This window comes from Orbicella faveolata, unplaced genomic scaffold (assembly GCF_042242905.1).
Source record: "Orbicella faveolata isolate gen_17 unplaced genomic scaffold, um_ofav_v1 contig_47, whole genome shotgun sequence".
NCBI lineage: Eukaryota > Metazoa > Cnidaria > Anthozoa > Scleractinia > Merulinidae > Orbicella > Orbicella faveolata.
Genome location: NW_028301577.1, coordinates 3,632,501 through 3,649,969, shown reverse-complemented (window position 1 = coordinate 3,649,969; position 17,469 = coordinate 3,632,501). Strand labels below are relative to the sequence as shown.

Below are 17,469 nucleotides of genomic sequence, written 5' to 3'. Positions count from 1 at the left end.
GTTCAAAAACAGAAAGATTACATTAAAAGGCTATGTTCAGGCCATAACTCTTGAGTTACGTAATTATACAACAGCTTATACTAGACTTTAATTTTATCACGATGTGAAATGATTGAATCAAAGATCAAGTGGCTGTTAGGTTAAATACTGTTAGTGTTAACCAAATACAGAAAAGAACATCTTTCTTAATAATTAAATAGGAAAAAACACCCCTCCTCTAAAGCATTATAAGTGACATGCACTTGCATACACACCTATTTCACTTAAATATTATAATTGGCACTAGTAACAATGTAAATACTGTACCTGTAAACACACTTATATTATATTATATTATATTATATTATATCATATTATATTATATTATATTATATTATATTATATTACTTATATACTATAATTAGCACTTGTAATAATGCAAATACTGCTCTTGTAACAATGTAAATACTGTACTTGTAAACACACCTACATCACTTATATTTTATTACTAGCACTTGTAACAATATCAATACTGTACTTGTAATCACTCTTATATTACCTATACACAATAATTAGCACTTGTAACAATGTAAATACTGTACCTGTAAGCACATGCAGATAACAAATAAAATTAAAAAAAAAAAAGGTTAAATACTGTTAAAGAAATAAAGAAATCACAAAAACAACAACACTAATACAGTTTCAGATAAAATGGCTCACTTGAGGAAAATAGAGAAACTAGCAAAAACATTTCTCAAGATTTATTACTGATTCAGCCAGTTTAAACGTTTGGATGTCGGCTTAATCAGCAAAGATTTTTACGATTTTATTTTCCCGTTTTCGCCGTTTCAACTGGGAACATATATCAAGTCAAATTAAAGTAAGTAAAGTAAAACCTTTATTTAAGTGTCTATGTGTTTAGCCTAGATAGACTAATTGAGGACACTAGTAAAATAGCAACACTCATTGACATACGGTATCTTTAAAATTTGAATATTTACAGGAAAATGATAAAAACTTAATGAGTATGAGAGATTCTATGTTAGCTTATGTACGAGATAAAAACGCTTAAGGAAGTGCTTCGAAATTACACTTTTTTTCAATAGGGTGCATAATTACAGTCAGGAAGACTGTAGTCTCCCTAATGGCCCTATTAACACATTTCCGACCACCTGCAAAATTTTGACAAATACTCTGTTCGGCGTCATGATTTCAACTATCTTCTCGGAGTTTGAAATGTGGTAAAAACGGATCTTTCGTGTTACACTACTCTCGTTGTTACACAGGAAAAACAGACTGAACTTGTACAACTAAAGCCTTCCTACCCAAAAGCCACTTGTGTCACCCATGTATGCCACAATTAGTAGAATTCCTCTAGTATACTAATGCAAATGTTGAAATCTGATTGGCGGAGCTACTCGTATAATATGAGCCATTTGAGTGCAGTGGACAAACGGGTCTTTCGCAGTGTGAACGTTTTCTAGTTTCTCTAAGCTTTCGAAGAAGATTTAGAAATATCATTGGATAATTTAATTCTCAAGAACCGTAAAAAAGGAAATTGTCCGTTAGTGTCCCCAATGCTCAGCAGTCTCAGCTCAAAGCCACCGAGCTTCTAGCAACGGCTTTGCGACTCAAGTAAAATAAATGAAACTGTACTGCATATAAACAATTAAAGCTCTTTGATATGTTTTTTTTAAGACTTTATTGTTCCTTTCGTGCATTACGGACGTTGCGTAGTAATTAATAGCGTGACAAGCCAATCATTTTAAGGTCATTCCTCACATTTGCATTGCGCATCCTTACTGCGCATAATTTATGAAGTGATTAGCGCGCGCTCGTGCACGCGCATATTGAAAACATGACGGATTTGCCTTGATATTGAGCACTGTCAGTTGAAAAATGGCTCTAGCTCACCAACGTGCACGGGCACCCCAATTTTTTTTCCAGTCATTGTAATTAACTAATCATAAGCTTTGCGTGAGAAAAGACTGATTTAATTTTCATTGCTGAAAATTGAATAAATAAGAAAAATAGTAGACACACTGTGGTCTTTTCTATTTTGCAGTCGGTAACCACGTCAATAAATTTGGTTCAAATTTTTAATCAAGGATTTAGCTTTCTGCCTGAATCAAACTTAAAATGTTTGTTTGTGTTCGACACAATGCATTGACTGTAGTTTAATGCGTATTCTTTTGAGTCTGGGTTCATAAAGATTTTACAATTACTGGGAATGCGTTCTTATAATAAGCATCAAATAATGCCAAAATGGGGCATTTCCAATACCTCACTACTCCTTAATGAGCATGGGTACCCCCCTTTTTTATTTCAAAATTGAAGTTATAATATGACAAATATTCAGTGGACAAAGTTTGAACAAAAATCTATTGTCACTTTTATTTCAGAGGAATTACCTTAAGTATGCTCAGCCGCGTACGTGTTGTTGTGGTCAACACGTCATTGTACAACCTTCGTGTTTTCGCTTTTTTAACTCAAAATATCTGAGAAACGACTTTAACTGATCAAACACCGTTCGAAACTACCCTGTTTACTCCTGAAGGGTAAAACATGGATTTGCTACAGATCAAGCTTTCCTAAGATTCATAATTTTCTTGTTAATTTATTCCTCTGGACTTTAGTGAAGTCATTAAAAACGCGACTGCTTGTTTCACTCACTTGATCAGATATATAACGGTTTGCAGACTGTAAATATATCCTTAAAAAGCTTAAATAAAGAATTTGACATCAGTTTTCCGTTTCCTTGTCAGACAAGCTCTGTATCCGGCGGCACATTTGCCCTCTGTTTTCTTTAGAGGATGTAAATGTATGCAAATTCGAATGGAAATTGTTATTTAAATATTCCTTCAAATGAGTCGAGGAGAATTCAATTTTGACAGGCCGGCAAAGATAATTTCGCTTGCTCTCATAAGAAATATTGGTCAAGTACAACTTCAGAGTTTTCCTTCTTATACCCCTCAGAATATTAGTCTCGTTAGAGAACGTTGAGGGTCTCTCACGGGTGGGATGAGGAGCGAGGGAACATGGTCATTTCAAGGGAACAAGGGATATATTTTTGGGATTAATTTTTGGGCAAAAAGTGATATCTCTACTATTGAAGGTAACATTGGAAAATAAAATCAGCGAACAATGGAGTTTATTAATTGGGAGCAAGGGAGAAAAAGTGAACTTTTCAAGGGATCAACATGCTTCCCCACACTAGGAGGCCCTCGCCATTGTTTTGGTCGTCACGCAACCACCCAAACGTTAGAATCACTCGATAGTTTACAACAGCCTACGACACCAGTAGGGTCTAGTTGGGGAAATTGGTCGAATGAGGTGATATCTCGCGTGATCGAACGGAATGTGTTTTATTATTTTAACTGCTGCATCTACATCGTGTAATGTTAATTAATTACTGGAATACGTACACGACTGCTTTGCTTTAATGATCACGCCATCCATTCGTGATCATGGTGTGATTTTGATCAGCCAATCACATGTTAGGCTTGTTTACAGGTTTATACAGGAAGTCATGTAATACATGTAAAACAGAATATTTGCATGCCAGGAGCACTCAATCATCTCAGTATTTAGAGCGATATCAAGGAGTGAAGTTTTGGAGTATTTCCCATCTAAACATTAAACATAAAAGAGTAAACCCAGTTGCAAATATTTAGTATTGCTGGTTTGGAGGACGAAGCTAGTGAAATAAGCATATTAATAAGCTCGGAGACTCCCATTCTCTATCATCGCATTTTGATGAGCAGAATTAGACGCAAACTTCAGCAAAGTTTAAAGAATTCTGTTCTCGGGGTTCAAAGCCACCTTAAATTTTCGAAACTTTAAGGTGGCGCTTAACCCCATGTGCAGAATTTTTTAAACTTTGCCAATTGAAGCTTACGTCAAATCCTGCTGATCAAAATGCGATAATAAAAACGGGTTTACCGAGCTCGTTTTTGAGTTATTAGCACTCCGATATTAGCAGCCAAAGTAAAATAAAGTGTATGCTTTTAGCAGGTCATACTGTTGCTATCGTAACTTATTGTGTCACGAAAATGAAAAAAAACATTTTTACCAATGATTGGGTAGCTTTGTTGATTCCATGATTCCAGTAGGGTCAACCATGGATAAAGAGTGGTTATAACGACTGTTCAAAGTCTAAGATCTAAGATTTTGGTGTTAGTACCAATAAGACATAACTCGCTAAATGATGACTGAACATCTGATGGATGTCACAACCGACACCCTTTAGCATTCAACATTAATAAAATAAGGGTAGTCAATTTGGAAAAAATGTGGGGCAAACGCGATTCAATTGAACTCTATACAATAAAGCGAAAAAGTAATACTAACATTGAGTGAAAAACACGACGCTGCAAACATTTGGACCAGATCAAATAAGGGTAGTCAATTTGGAAAAAAATATGGGACAAACGCGACTCAAATGAATTCTATACAATGAAGTGAAAGAGTAATACTAACATTGAGTGAAAAACAAGAGACTGCAAACAATTGAACCACATTACTGTGGCTAATAAAGAAATGAAGTAAAGAGAACGAAAACGTATTGTCAAGGGCACTGGCATTGAGTACGTTACAAGCTAAGTCTACCTCAGTATACATTTTGCAATTGGGTTGATTATTGTTGCAGGTCTCCAGGAGTCAGCAACATATATCTTTTATAAAGCTTTACTTTATAACAACTCGAATAATAGAGTCAAATATTGGAGAGGACAATGTGCGAGGGATTAATCATTGCTGTCGAAGCGTTGTAATTAGCTTAAGGAGTACTTCTACTCTCAGTCAGAAACACAAAGTTCATTGTTTTAGATTAACATTCCAAATGCTCGACTATTTTCAACCACTCAGGAGGATAGTTGTACTTTAACATCTCGCGTCCATTTCTCGGCACCGAAATGCTGAAGGACCCAAATCGAGCCTTCGGTAGTGGTTGTTCAACAAGCTTGGTTGGAAACTTGTGAGAGTTATTGCAGTGAAGGTAAAAAAGTTGTGCTGCCCAGCCAGGTCTCTTCATCCACTTGTCTGATCTATGAAAAATCATCAAATCCACTGAAAACTCAGAGTTTCCATTATAAATCTTAATTAGGCCATCTCGAGACCAATTATCGGTTATTTTTGTCGCGCCAACAGATCTGAGTTCATCAAAGAATTTAGTTTTGCTTAGTTCCTTTAATCTGCCATCCCCGTCCAAACCGATATCGATGTTCTTGTCCCACGCAAGAGGCGCTTGCACACGAAGAGCTCCTACGAGTGAGCCGTACATGAGCCAATGCTCAAGGCCCAGCTCATCCAAGAGCTGGTGGACGTTGTAAGAGAAATGAAGGAGCTGATCCATTTGCGACTTGGTGAGGTTTCGGCACGGTTGATAGCCAGTGTATCGGTCGTGGTAGTTCAGGTTCAGAAAGCAGTACCCAGCCACGGTAAATGTTACGAGTGCTAGTAAAATCTTGCTATAGGACCAGGTCTTCAGCTTGATCTTTCGAGGGAACAAATCTCCTTTCATGGTGGGATATCAACAGCAACTACAACCAAAGAAGTTATACTCTATGAAGTTCCACGTCAATGTGGATCGCTACATCTCAACACTGAGTTGATTCAAACGTTGTCTTATAGAAATAAGTTTATAACGGCTGTGCCTGAGATAAAACTCTGGGGTAGGCGTGTTTTGCAGAGGTTTTACGTCCTTTCTCCGCTCATGCATTGTTGCTTTGGAGCGAATGTGTCCAAATCATCTTGATCCGTCTTGGATCAGTATTGTGGCAAACCAATATGGACAATATTAAGGAATTGGTCCATGCTTAGCGTGCGTTTAGCGAGTTATGGGTACACGCGGGACGTTTGCCGAGTGGAGAGCACGAGAGAAGCCGCGACCGTAGTCAGAAAAGAATAATTTCTGCGACAACGTCCATGGTTAACTTCCCTTCCTAGCTATTAATGGTTTTATTGGTGACTATAAACAAAAAAAACAGAAAAAAATGATTTGCCTGTTACTAGCTACGACCCTGAGCGTAAGAGTCGCTCGAGGCGCAGCCGAGAGCAACTCTAGCTTCTTGAGTGCTCTCCAAACTTGCCGAGTGCGTCCATAACTCGATTTATGCGCAGCTAAAAGCATGAACCAATTCTTTTTCTAAGCACATGCCCTTTCCTAGCTAGAATCTCAGTTATCAATTCAATTTCAAGCAGTTTCCCGGCTATCGTTACAATGTCAGCCCTTTTCGCAGCTGTCAGTTAAACCCCATTCAAACCCTATCCATTTTGGATATAAAAGTTTTAACTGTGAAAGTGGTTAAAATGACACATTACATACTTGAACTGCGGGATAGAGATTGAAAAACATGAGAGATCTTCGCCGGAGTCATGTACACGAGTAGGAAGTTGCGAAAAGATAGACTAAACGACTTCCACGATACTGGTGTAGTGCTCTACCGACTAAGCTATCAAGACAACTGGGCACTCGTCAGGTTATGAGTTCGTACAATATACTTGTAGATACTGAACATATGAAACTAAATATCCGGGTAAATATATGAAATTACTGCGGGATAAAGATTGAAGGACATGAGAGATCATCGCAGTTATGTACACAACTTAAGCATATGGGAAATTAAAGCCTTAACAAAAGGCCAGGCTTTATTTTGGCAACTTTCTAAGCTGCATACACAACGGTAACAGTATCTCTCGTCTTTTTAGGTTGTAAGCCGGGAGCTTACAGGGCGCCTTTCTCAGGAAAGTCACTCATCAAACAAATGATAAAAAATAACTGCAAGAAACAAGATAGAGCGAGAGCTTGTTTTTATCACATTTTCAAGCAATTTGTTCATCTACAACTCAGCTTCAGAAAACGGGAAAATGAAATTTGTTTTCTGATCAGCTGAGTTTGCTTTCTCTGTCTCTTCGATTACCTGTGAGGTTCTATCAGAATTTAGACTATAAAACGACTGCCAACGTGATAAAAATGTTGGGAGATGAATATGATTTCTGGTAACGAAGTGATACAGCAAGGCTTGCTCTGTTTAACTGAACGGTATCTACTGCTTGCCAAAGTAACAGATAGACAGCAATTAGACGCACGTGTGACATCGTGAGTACGCAATTCTTGTTTCGTCCATGACGACAACTGTTTTTCGCTTTTTCGAGGCCGCATGCTTCCTTTTACAGCGAATATTTTGACTTGACCATTCCGTTTCTAATATAATTCTGTTAACTGAAATCATCGATAGGCAAGTAAGCCAAAGACACAGTCATTTACTTCTCTGGTTCCAGTAATTCAGACCTCATCAAAGACCTCATCAAAAGATCTAAGCTATGTCGAGCAGTGGTTACTAAGCAACAGGCTGGTACTACATGTAAGTAGTACTAAATGGATGCTGTTTCACTGGAACTATGGGCAAAAGGTCCAAAAGCTTTAACAGGCGGACGACAGGAGTTCACAATGCGGATCTTTTTGAAAGGTTTCCACTTGGTTTTGAGCTGCTCTTTGCGATGAAAAAAATCGCTACGCAGTACGGTGGGACTTGTGTCAGTTATTCTTCCATTATTTGCGTCACGGTGTAAACGAGAGGGTGGAGAAAAGACTTCAGAGGTCAGCGAATCGCAGCTAATTTTACATTGTGCTGATATCTATTTGGTGCAGCTGTATGTAAACGATGAGGAAATGCAGGTCATGACACAACATTCCTGCTATCCAACTCAGGAAGGGGACGGATAGCAGGAAATTTGTGTAGTAACCTGCATTTCCTCATCGTTTACATACAGCTGCACCAAACAGACACCAGCGATGACGAAGATAAGATCAGTTATTCTTTTGTGGTCATTTTCAACCATTGATTAAGACTTTATTAGACTTTCTTACTCAGTTATTTGGGCGGATGCTGTGATTGTTTTGGCCAGGGTCCCTGCCAAAGACATTTAGAAGATTTCCCTATGAAGGATAAATTATTTGACACTGGAAAATGAGTGGATACGTGTAAGTGGTTAAAAAAGAAAAAGTGGTTTAGAAACTCTGTGAGTGATATGAAACAGATGGTTCCAAATATGGTATAGTTTAAAACCTGCAATGAAAAAACTGTGCAATGTGGTGTACAAAAAAGCTTTAGTTTTAAGACCACCGCTATTTCCACTTTATATTTCCACAAACACTACTATCGTATAATTTTGAATTTCGTATATTTGCTGGTGATATCCATTCTGTTTTTATCCCGACACGACTGCGAAAAACCTTAACTGCAAAAGTTTAACGCTAGCGCTAAATGATAAAAGTGTGAAAAAGCCTGTAATAAAGTTAATTCAATTCTCTTGATATCATTTGAAGATTACTAATAGTCAAGTGCAAAGTAAAAATCGCCAAGGTCAAATATGAAGTGAGTATAAACTTTAAAGTTGATTTGCATTGTAATTAGAATCTATCATAGGCAACTCAGATAAATCTTGGTGAACAAAAGTTAGTTTTAACAAATTAGACGGGCAGTAAGGCCAATTAGACATTCCAGAGTGATTTACTGTGGTCATAACATAGAAATTTAGACAAAACGTGTTAAACTTGAGAAGAAAAATGTGGACATGTTGACTAATTACTTCCTCGATCAAATTTTAAACTAATGCACTTTAATTTAGACAGTTTGTCGCTGAAACGACTCTCCTCTGTTTGAATTTTTGATCTCCTCTGTTTACAGAGTTGGAACCCCCTCTTAACCTTCAATTTGTCGTTTTTTCGATAATGATATCAATATACTAATCAGTATAGAAGTGTGTTGAACTAATGAGAACATTTCGGAGAGTTGTAGAATATTACTCTACAAGTTAAAGAATCTCTCTTGCTAAACAACGGACAGGTACTTATAATTAGTGAAAGGAACATGAGGAAATTGTGACGAGGCTACGTCCACACAAGCCAAGCAGCGCTCTCCAGAGTTAAACTCCCCAAGGTGTTGAGAGCGTTTCCTTCTCAGTACACTTTGAGTCTCCGCTCAACCGAAAATACGGGAACATGAACAAGCTAGTTAATGGTTATCCAAGTACATGTCGAAGCAACTTGTTCATCAGTCTACCACCGAAACAGACAACAACATGACGGAACTTGTTTTTCAATCAGCCGAGTTTGAGATCTCTATTTCTTTGATTCCCTTTGAGGTTGCTCTGGAATGCAGCGAAACATGGCTGCCAACGAGGCAAACAAGACGAGAGATGAAATTATATCTCCGGCTATGACGTCATGTAGCAATGCTTGTTCTATTTAGCTGATCGTGATTATTTTCTTCATGAGGTTAGCTATTGAAATTTAGAAAATGTCAGCAACGTAAAATAAAGATTGGCAGCTAGTGGGAATTGGACAAATGACGTTCGTGCGACATAGTTTATGATTACAAAATTCTTGTTTCGCTTATGACCACAAGTGCTTTTGGCATTGTCGAGGCCGCATACCTCCTAGGTCTACATCAGGTTATTAGCTGGTTATTTAATGACCTAAATAACAAATTAAGTACAGTCGAACCTCGATTATCCGTACTCGTCGGGACCTCGGTAAATAGTCCGGATAATCGAGAGTCCGGATAATCGAAAACATGAATATTAATGAGATAGAAATGTAAACAAAAGGTATACAGCAAAGAAAACATCATTTTAATTGTGAAATCTAGACAGCCTGTATGTATTTACAAATAAAAACTTTCAGTTCAGGTATTTACAAAGGTCTAAAATGTTCAAGCATGTTTGTTTGCTTCAAAGACTTGTAGCTTGATCGCATTGCGAAGTCCTTCATTCGTCTTAGCTGCATTAACTGCACAGGGTATGGCAAGCTGTTTGTAGCAAAATTTAATCCTTGCGATATATGTTTAATCCTTTAAATAACGGTTTTATTTAAAGATAGAAAAAGGCATTCAATCCAATGGTAAATAAAATTTTTGGTTCAATTCAATCTTTTAATTTTCACGATTCAATCCAATACCTGGAATATTGATTCAATGCAATACCTAAAATATTGATTCAATCCAATACCTAAAATATTGATTCAATCCAATACCTGGAATATTGATTCAATCCAATACCTAAAATATTGATTCAATCCAATACCTGGAATATTGATTCAATCCAATACCTCGAATATTGGTGCAATCCAATACCTCAAATATTGATTCAATCCAGTACCTCAAATATTGATTCAATCCAATACCACAAATATTGATGCAATCTTCCTGGGCCGAGCGCGGCCAACAGGAACGAGGGTAACTGAACACTAGAGAGCACTGTAAAACATGGCGGGCGAAGGAGAACTAAATTTAGAAGTTGAGTTTCCTAAGTTTCTTGCAGACATCTTGGATAAAACGGAAATAATTTTTGAGAACTTTGACTCAGAAGTTGGAATCATGGAAGACCATTTCTTAAAATTCCTGTTGAGGTGCTCGAGGAACTTTGAGGACTAGGATTCATCTGGACAACGATAACAAAGATGATTGGAGTTTGGAGATGGACAATTCACAGAAGATTGACAGAGTATGGCTGAGAAGATATGAGGGGTTTCAACAACTTACCTGATAAGGAACCGAAATCATTCAAGAGTATGGATATAATTTCATTGCAGGTTTCTTTAAGTCCATTGGGTTATGGGTTCAACGGAGAAGAATAAGAGAAAGGTTAGCAAAATTAGATCCCCAAAATACTGTCTAGAGATGGGGTGCGTAAATTCGCTTTGGCATCTGGATGGACATCACTCTCTGATCCGATGGAAAATACTAATTCGGCTGTATAGACGGATTTTCTCGGAGAATAATGTTTTTGAAATGTAGTGCCAACAATAAAGCAGAAACAGTTCTTGAATTGTTTCTGGATGCCGTTAAGAGAGACGGAGAATTTTGGCCTTCGAGAGTACGAGTAGATCATGGTGTTGAAAACGTTGGTGTGTGCGATACAATGGAGCAGGTTAGAAGAGAGGAGAGGGGCAGCTTCACTGCAGGGCCATCAACACAACCAACGAATTGAAAGGTTGTGGAGGGATGTTTCCGTTGTGCTTCCCACTTGTACTTTTACACTTTTCAGTTGTAGTATGGAATTGTCAGGCATCCTGGACATTGATGATTCAGTGCATCTTTCCACCTTACACTTAGTTTTTCAACCAAGGATAAACCTTGCTCTTTGCCAGTTCACTGAAGCTTTCAACCACCAAAATGTAAGAACAGAAAAAAAACTGGTTGCCATACCAAATGTGGCTTAATCATATGATGCAGCCTGAAAACCCCCTTTCAAATGGAAAGTCATTTGATTTTGAATACTATGGTGATGATCCTGATGGTCCAACTCCATTGGACAGTGATAAAAATGTTGTAGTTGAAGAAATTGACCTGGGACAACATGATCCAGTGCAGTCATTTGTATTGGAAAGGCTAGATCCCTTAAGATAATCAAGTCAAATGGGAGTAGACATCTTCCAAGAGGCTCTAGAACTAGTGACAGTTAAACTTGGGCAACTGACAATTGCATAATACTACATGTGTGTGGGCTGGGTAAAGGAGATTATGGCCCTTAAAGTATTTTTGCAACTCAATTCACAACAGAAAACGTCACCCTGTATCAAGTAAATTATTTTCTCATCTTCCTTTTCATTGATATACAAAACTGATGTACAGAATGCCTAACTTCTAGCAACACAACTAAACTGAAGAGAAGTCAGGGCATTTGATAACTGCCATGTGCACTACTCTGCCTTGTAGATTTTTCAGGTGCTTATCAAAACAGATGTTAAAATATTGCAAGGTTAATTTGTTATCTTATTTTCAAAAGTACCCAGGAGACAAGACTAACCTCTCGGTGCACTGGCGTAATGGCTACTAACAGGACTCATGTCACAAGCCAAAACTAACTTTGCACCAGCCAGCCTTTCTCATACACAGCTTCACTGACTTTTTTTATAAGAGTGGTTAATCTTGGACATTTCTTGTTGCATCTAAAATGTTAATAATAATCACTAAGAAAATTTCACTCCCACAAACACGAATCCTGCTTTTCTTGAATATGCTTATGTTCAATCTCTGATGTACTTTTATCAATGTTGCCATTTTCTTTTATCTCCCTTTAATAGTTAAATATTTATCATATGCTTATTAAGGCAATTATTTCCATGAAATCCACTCATAGTTTCCCTGTTTTCATTAGTTTCTATTCTCTTCAGTTTTACTTTGTCAGGATAATTCTCAATTTTGTTTTCATCCAGTAGACCAGTACTCCATTCCATCATGATTGTCACAATGGCTAGTGAAAGTGAAAAATCTACTATTCAAAACTGAAATGTGTGGCTAGTTGGCAGTAGTGTTAGCCTTGAGCCCTAGGTACCCGATAATATTCACAACAAATTGGTGTCATGTTTGTCATAGAATATCAAGAAAAACATCGTTTTTAGGAAAGAAGTACCACATGTGGGTTAAATAATGCAAAACATGAGACAACAACATTGAAAAACTTAAAACACATCCCAATGTTCAATGATTGTTGTCTTGTAAAATGTAAAGGTTCTTATTTCAAAACTAGCTTAAAGCCAGGTTTACACAAGCAGTTTTTATGAGAAACATGTTTGACTGTGCACACGACACAGCAAAAATTTTGTTTACAGTTCAAAGTTTAGTGTGCCAGTAATGATTGGACAGCAGAAATATGCACAATACCAAAGACCAATGTGGTAGCAAAATTTGCCACAGTTTATGTTATTTGCCACAAAAAGCTAGCACACACAGCTTTTAATAAACAAATATGTTTGTCACATAAAAATTGGTTAACTTACATCTACAAAAGCGGCAGTGATGGAATCTAAATTTTCCGTGTCCCTTGTGTCTCGGTTGTAGCAACGTCTCATTTACCTAAGCAGACTAATGGTTTGATCAAGAACTTCGGCGTGCACTTCTGCAACTTCTGAGTCAAAATTCTCAAAAATTATTTCCGTTTTATCCAAGATGTCTGCAAGAAACTTAGGAAACTAGTTCTCCTTCGCCCGCCATGTTTTCAGTGCTCTCTAGTGCTCAGTTACTCTCGTTCCTGTTGGCCGCGCTCGGCCCAGGAAGATTGCATCAATATTTGAGGTATTGAATTGAATCAATATTTGAGGTACTGGATTGAATCAATATTTGAGGTGTTGGATTGCACCAATATTCGAGGTATTGGATTGAATCAATATTCCAGGTATTGGATTGAATCAATATTTTAGGTATTGGATTGAATCAATATTCCAGGTATTGGATTGAATCAATATTTTAGGTATTGGATTGAATCAATATTTTAGGTATTGCATTGAATCAATATTCCAGGTATTGGATTGAATCGTGAAAATGAAAAGATTGAATTGAACCAAAAATTTCATTTACCATTGGATTGAATGCCTTTTTCTATCTTTAAATAAAACCGTTATTTAAAGGATTAAACATATATCGCAAGGATTAAATTTTGCTACAAACGGCTTGCCATAACAGGGTCAATATCGTTCTGTGATTCCATCCACGACAAGCATTTTTTGAAACATTGCGCTGCCTCTTTAGTCGATACTATTTTCTCGTCCTCGCCCTCATCTTCCTCATCGCTACATACACTTTCGCTTTCCGTCGAATCTCCGACAACGGTGGCTAAAATCTCTTCATCAGACATTTGCGGTGAAGTCGGGAGCTCGTTTTCCAGATTAAGTCAGTCTTCCACATCGTGAGCATTAGGCATTTCCTCATTGTCAAGTTGCTGTACATGTTCCAACATTTCGACCATGGACTCAGCGATATTATCCTCTCTGAATTCGGGGTGTGAATTTGGCTCGCTGTTGTCCGAATGAATTCTCAATTTATCGTAAGCCTTGCAAATAGATTCCGGGCTTCCTTCGTACCAAGCATCTGAAAGCATATAAAGCGCATCTTTCACAGTAAGAAGCTTTACGATGTCCTTAACGCTTTGAGTTTGATCCAGGGGTGGGGGAGAACACTCTGCGACGCCTGGCACTTTTTTTGTGTCTGGATCATCCAACAAAAAGTGACGTCACATCCGGTAAACAAGCGGGTTGAGTAACAAAAAAAAATTTGACTGCGACATAATCGTTCTCCCTGCAAGTAAAACAGCAATATTTCGCAATCGGCGGGATATTTCTAACGTTTTATTTGGCCATGAAAAACAAAATTTTGTCTTCTTCCTCGCCATATCGTTTGTTTGAGGAACAGAACAATTATTTCTTCAAAAAGACGCTGTTTTGAAGGCGTGTGTTTTACGAAATGTCGTCGTTTCTTCGTAGCTGAATTCCACAGGAGTCATCGTTTACGTGGAAATAACGAATTCTAGGTAAGTTGCACTCAATTCAAGTATCCTATTCTCTTAGGTAGGCATTACACTGAGAGAAAAGCGCAATGTCAGTTTTCTACCCGTGGGAGAACCTATTTAACGGAAGCCCAATTTTCGAAATTTACCATTGACAAACACTTGAGAGTAAGGGAGAGCTGTTAATCGTATCACACTGTAAAGACCCACACACATAACGGGGCGGAACTTTCTTGCCAATCGACACTAACTCAGATTCGTGTTCTGGCTTGTGACTCAAACTGGCATCATAAATTCAGTTACGATTTGTTAAGAATCTTAAACGAGATATCTTAACTTTTCCCTTGGTAATCCCTTAATAATGGTTAACGCTTCCTTTAACATGTACATAAGCAGGCCGTGAACCCCTTAAATATAAACGAGAGGATATTTTTATGGGCGATTCAGTAATCGGGGCATGTCGTGTTTATTTTTTTTTAAATTTTTTTTTCCAGTTATAATGTAATTTATTTTTCTGTTTCAACAGTGTTAAATGTCAGTGACACTATAAAGTTTCAATACACTCCCCCCCCCCGATCTTACGAGGTCAAGCATGCACCTTTAATTGCTTCGATACCTTTCAACTGCCTTGTTTACAGACCAAGTTCCCTATCTTTTAATCCCTAACTATCAAATGTATTTGCTTACTTATTTTGAAAGGTTACTTAGACATTTTGCTCTATTTTCAGTCTGCTTTCTCTATATAAGCTTACATCAAGACATTTCAGTTCCAGGGAATGAGAGAACCCTAGCAATTCTGACAATTCTCTCACATAGAGTTCAATTATTTTAATTCATCACACTTTCAATGTGCGATCTTAACAAACTATTTGCAAATAGCAATGAAATATCATGCCCCAACACCCAGCTATAAAAGGAAGTCTGGGAACAGGTAATAGCAACAATGACACTGCCAGGCTGGTGAATGTTACAAGCTATTATGAACTCATGTCTGACAATGATGAGTGACCATGAAACATGGTGCGGTGAAACTGAACTACCAGACTGCGACTGACATTGCTAGTGTCAGTGTTGTGAAAGCGATTGCTAGCTAGTAGTGTCTGTAAACTTGGACCAGACCAGAAAAGAAAAGGTTCCATCCTAGAAGTTGACTGAGAGTAACAAGTTTGTACTCAAAAACTGAAGAAGCTGCCTGATCAGACAGTCTTAAAGCCAGCTTCATCGCAACTTGTCAAGAGTTCCTGGATTGTGTATGTGGGAGGACTCCATGTAATGACATCTATCGGGAAGCTCTGCTCAAAGGTTTTCAGGCTTCAGATATAACTATTAAAGGGTAAGGGATTTCTGACAAGTTGAATTCAGGAGTATAATGAAAGGGTACGGAAATCTTTCTTTTAGGGATTTCCCTTCTAGTTCTAAAATGTTGTTGATAATCTCTCATTTACTCTCATGAGCCAGAATGAGTGGATTCTGATATATTGTTCAAAAAGATATTTTAAAACTACTTTCTAAGGGTTTAGAAAAGGGATACAGTATTAAGGGGTTGGACCTTGAGGTGCAGGTTCCTCATTTAAAACGATGTAGAATACCTCCCCCCCCCCCCCCCCCTCTCCTTGTGTAACAAGGATGTTCAAATCGTTTTCTGGAAAAAAGCAAAAAACAAAACAGTGCCAATTTAAGGGATTGTGTGATTATCAAATTTGTAAGTTCCCATTTGTATTTTGAATTAAAATGGGCCTAACATTATCCACAACAGTATAAAATAACCATACTTTGCAGCTTCAGAGAGAGATTCAAACTGATAATGAAAACATAACTTTTATTTTTGCCCCTTCCTTTGTACCTTGTGATATTTTTAGGGAAATTCTCAAAACGTCTCGGCCGAAAGAAAATAAAAAATATAAATGAAAATCACTTTTTTTATCTTGAAAATGATCTCTGAGACAAAAACGTCCTTTTTATGGCTAGTTATTATCTTACAATGTGTTGTGAAGAAACTGCTTATAGGAAAATATAAATGTTCAACAAAAAAAAATGAACAGAAAAAAAAAAACCAACAAACTTTTTCAGAGGAGCTCCTATATTCTTCAACTTACATGTAGGGTAATAGAATCTGTTTTTACACTTTCACACCAAAGAAAACACCACAGAAATAAGAATTATTGTTATTGTGTCTCAACTGCATATTTTCTAAATGGAAACATTTCCCATAAAATTTCTACATTATATTCTTGCCAGTCCATGTACGAAAACATACCAAATATATTTTGGAGAGAGGAGTACTTATAAAATTAATACAAACTGGTGTAGTTTAATTTTCCATTTAATTTTTGTAAACCTCTTACAGAATGCAACTTTTGGTTAGGTTGCACTTCACTGTCAAGGAAGAAATCACACCAAGGTGGCTTTGCATCTTTATTATGATTTTCATTATCAGTAGAAAAAATCACACTTGGACAGGTCTCTTGATCATGAGGGTATTTGCTCATTTACCACCTATAAAAAACAACATATAATGTATCATTTTTACCTGTGCTGTAAATTTTTCAATTGAAATCAGTTTGTTTTCACTTTTAGAGTGGTTTTTTAAAAAGGATCACAAGCACACCACCCACCCCTCAGTCCCTATTCCTACCCTACAACAGCACAGCCAGGATCCCATATCAACCCCCCAACATAAGTGATAACTTACTATAATACTCCTACACTACAATACAATCTTTGTACAGACAGACCTAGATTCAAACATCAGATCTCTGACTTTTTGGTCCACTTCATCTCCATTAGGCCATGAAAGCAACCATTGCAAATGTCCTTATATTTGTTGGTCTAATTTATTGTTGCTCTCAGATTCCCCCTTCCCCTTTGATGAAATTAAATTGGTTTAAAAAAAAAAAAAACTGGTTTAAACAAATTAAAGCAGAGGTAGAAATTGAGCCATAAAATTACTATAATTTTAGTATGAGGATATTGAAAAATAACTATACTATTAATATCCATATGTTCTATTGTAAAGACAGTGTAACTACTCAAATTGACCTTCATTGTCAGAGACAAAAACCTAAAAACATCTAAACACAGGTCAGTGAGGATATTGCCAGTTTTGCTTTTGCCAACAACCATTCTGCCTCAAAAATATAGAAGATAATGACAATAATAACAGAACCAATGTCTGTCAATTCAATAACCACACCAAATTCCCCT

The 17,469-nt window shown here is 37.2% G+C and overlaps 2 protein-coding genes and 1 pseudogene across 6 annotated transcripts in view; all 3 read right to left on the bottom strand.

Annotated features, from left to right (window-relative positions):
- The window catches only part of LOC149096795 (uncharacterized), a 31,171-nt gene that overhangs the window by 3,896 nt on the left and 9,806 nt on the right, over positions 1–17,469 (bottom strand). The window lies entirely within an intron of this gene.
- LOC149096799 (uncharacterized) overlaps positions 1–17,469 on the bottom strand; it is a 51,387-nt pseudogene that overhangs the window by 29,558 nt on the left and 4,360 nt on the right. The window lies entirely within an intron of this gene.
- LOC149096796 (uncharacterized) overlaps positions 3,326–17,469 on the bottom strand; it is a 23,941-nt gene continuing 9,797 nt past the window's right edge. For both annotated transcript variants that reach the window (XM_089280161.1, XM_089280159.1), the window contains exon 2: positions 3,326–5,519. In XM_089280161.1, coding sequence (XP_089136287.1) covers positions 4,808–5,500 — 693 coding nt within the window. In that variant the 5' untranslated portion in view covers positions 5,501–5,519 and the 3' untranslated portion in view covers positions 3,326–4,807. The remainder of the gene's footprint in view (positions 5,520–17,469) is intronic.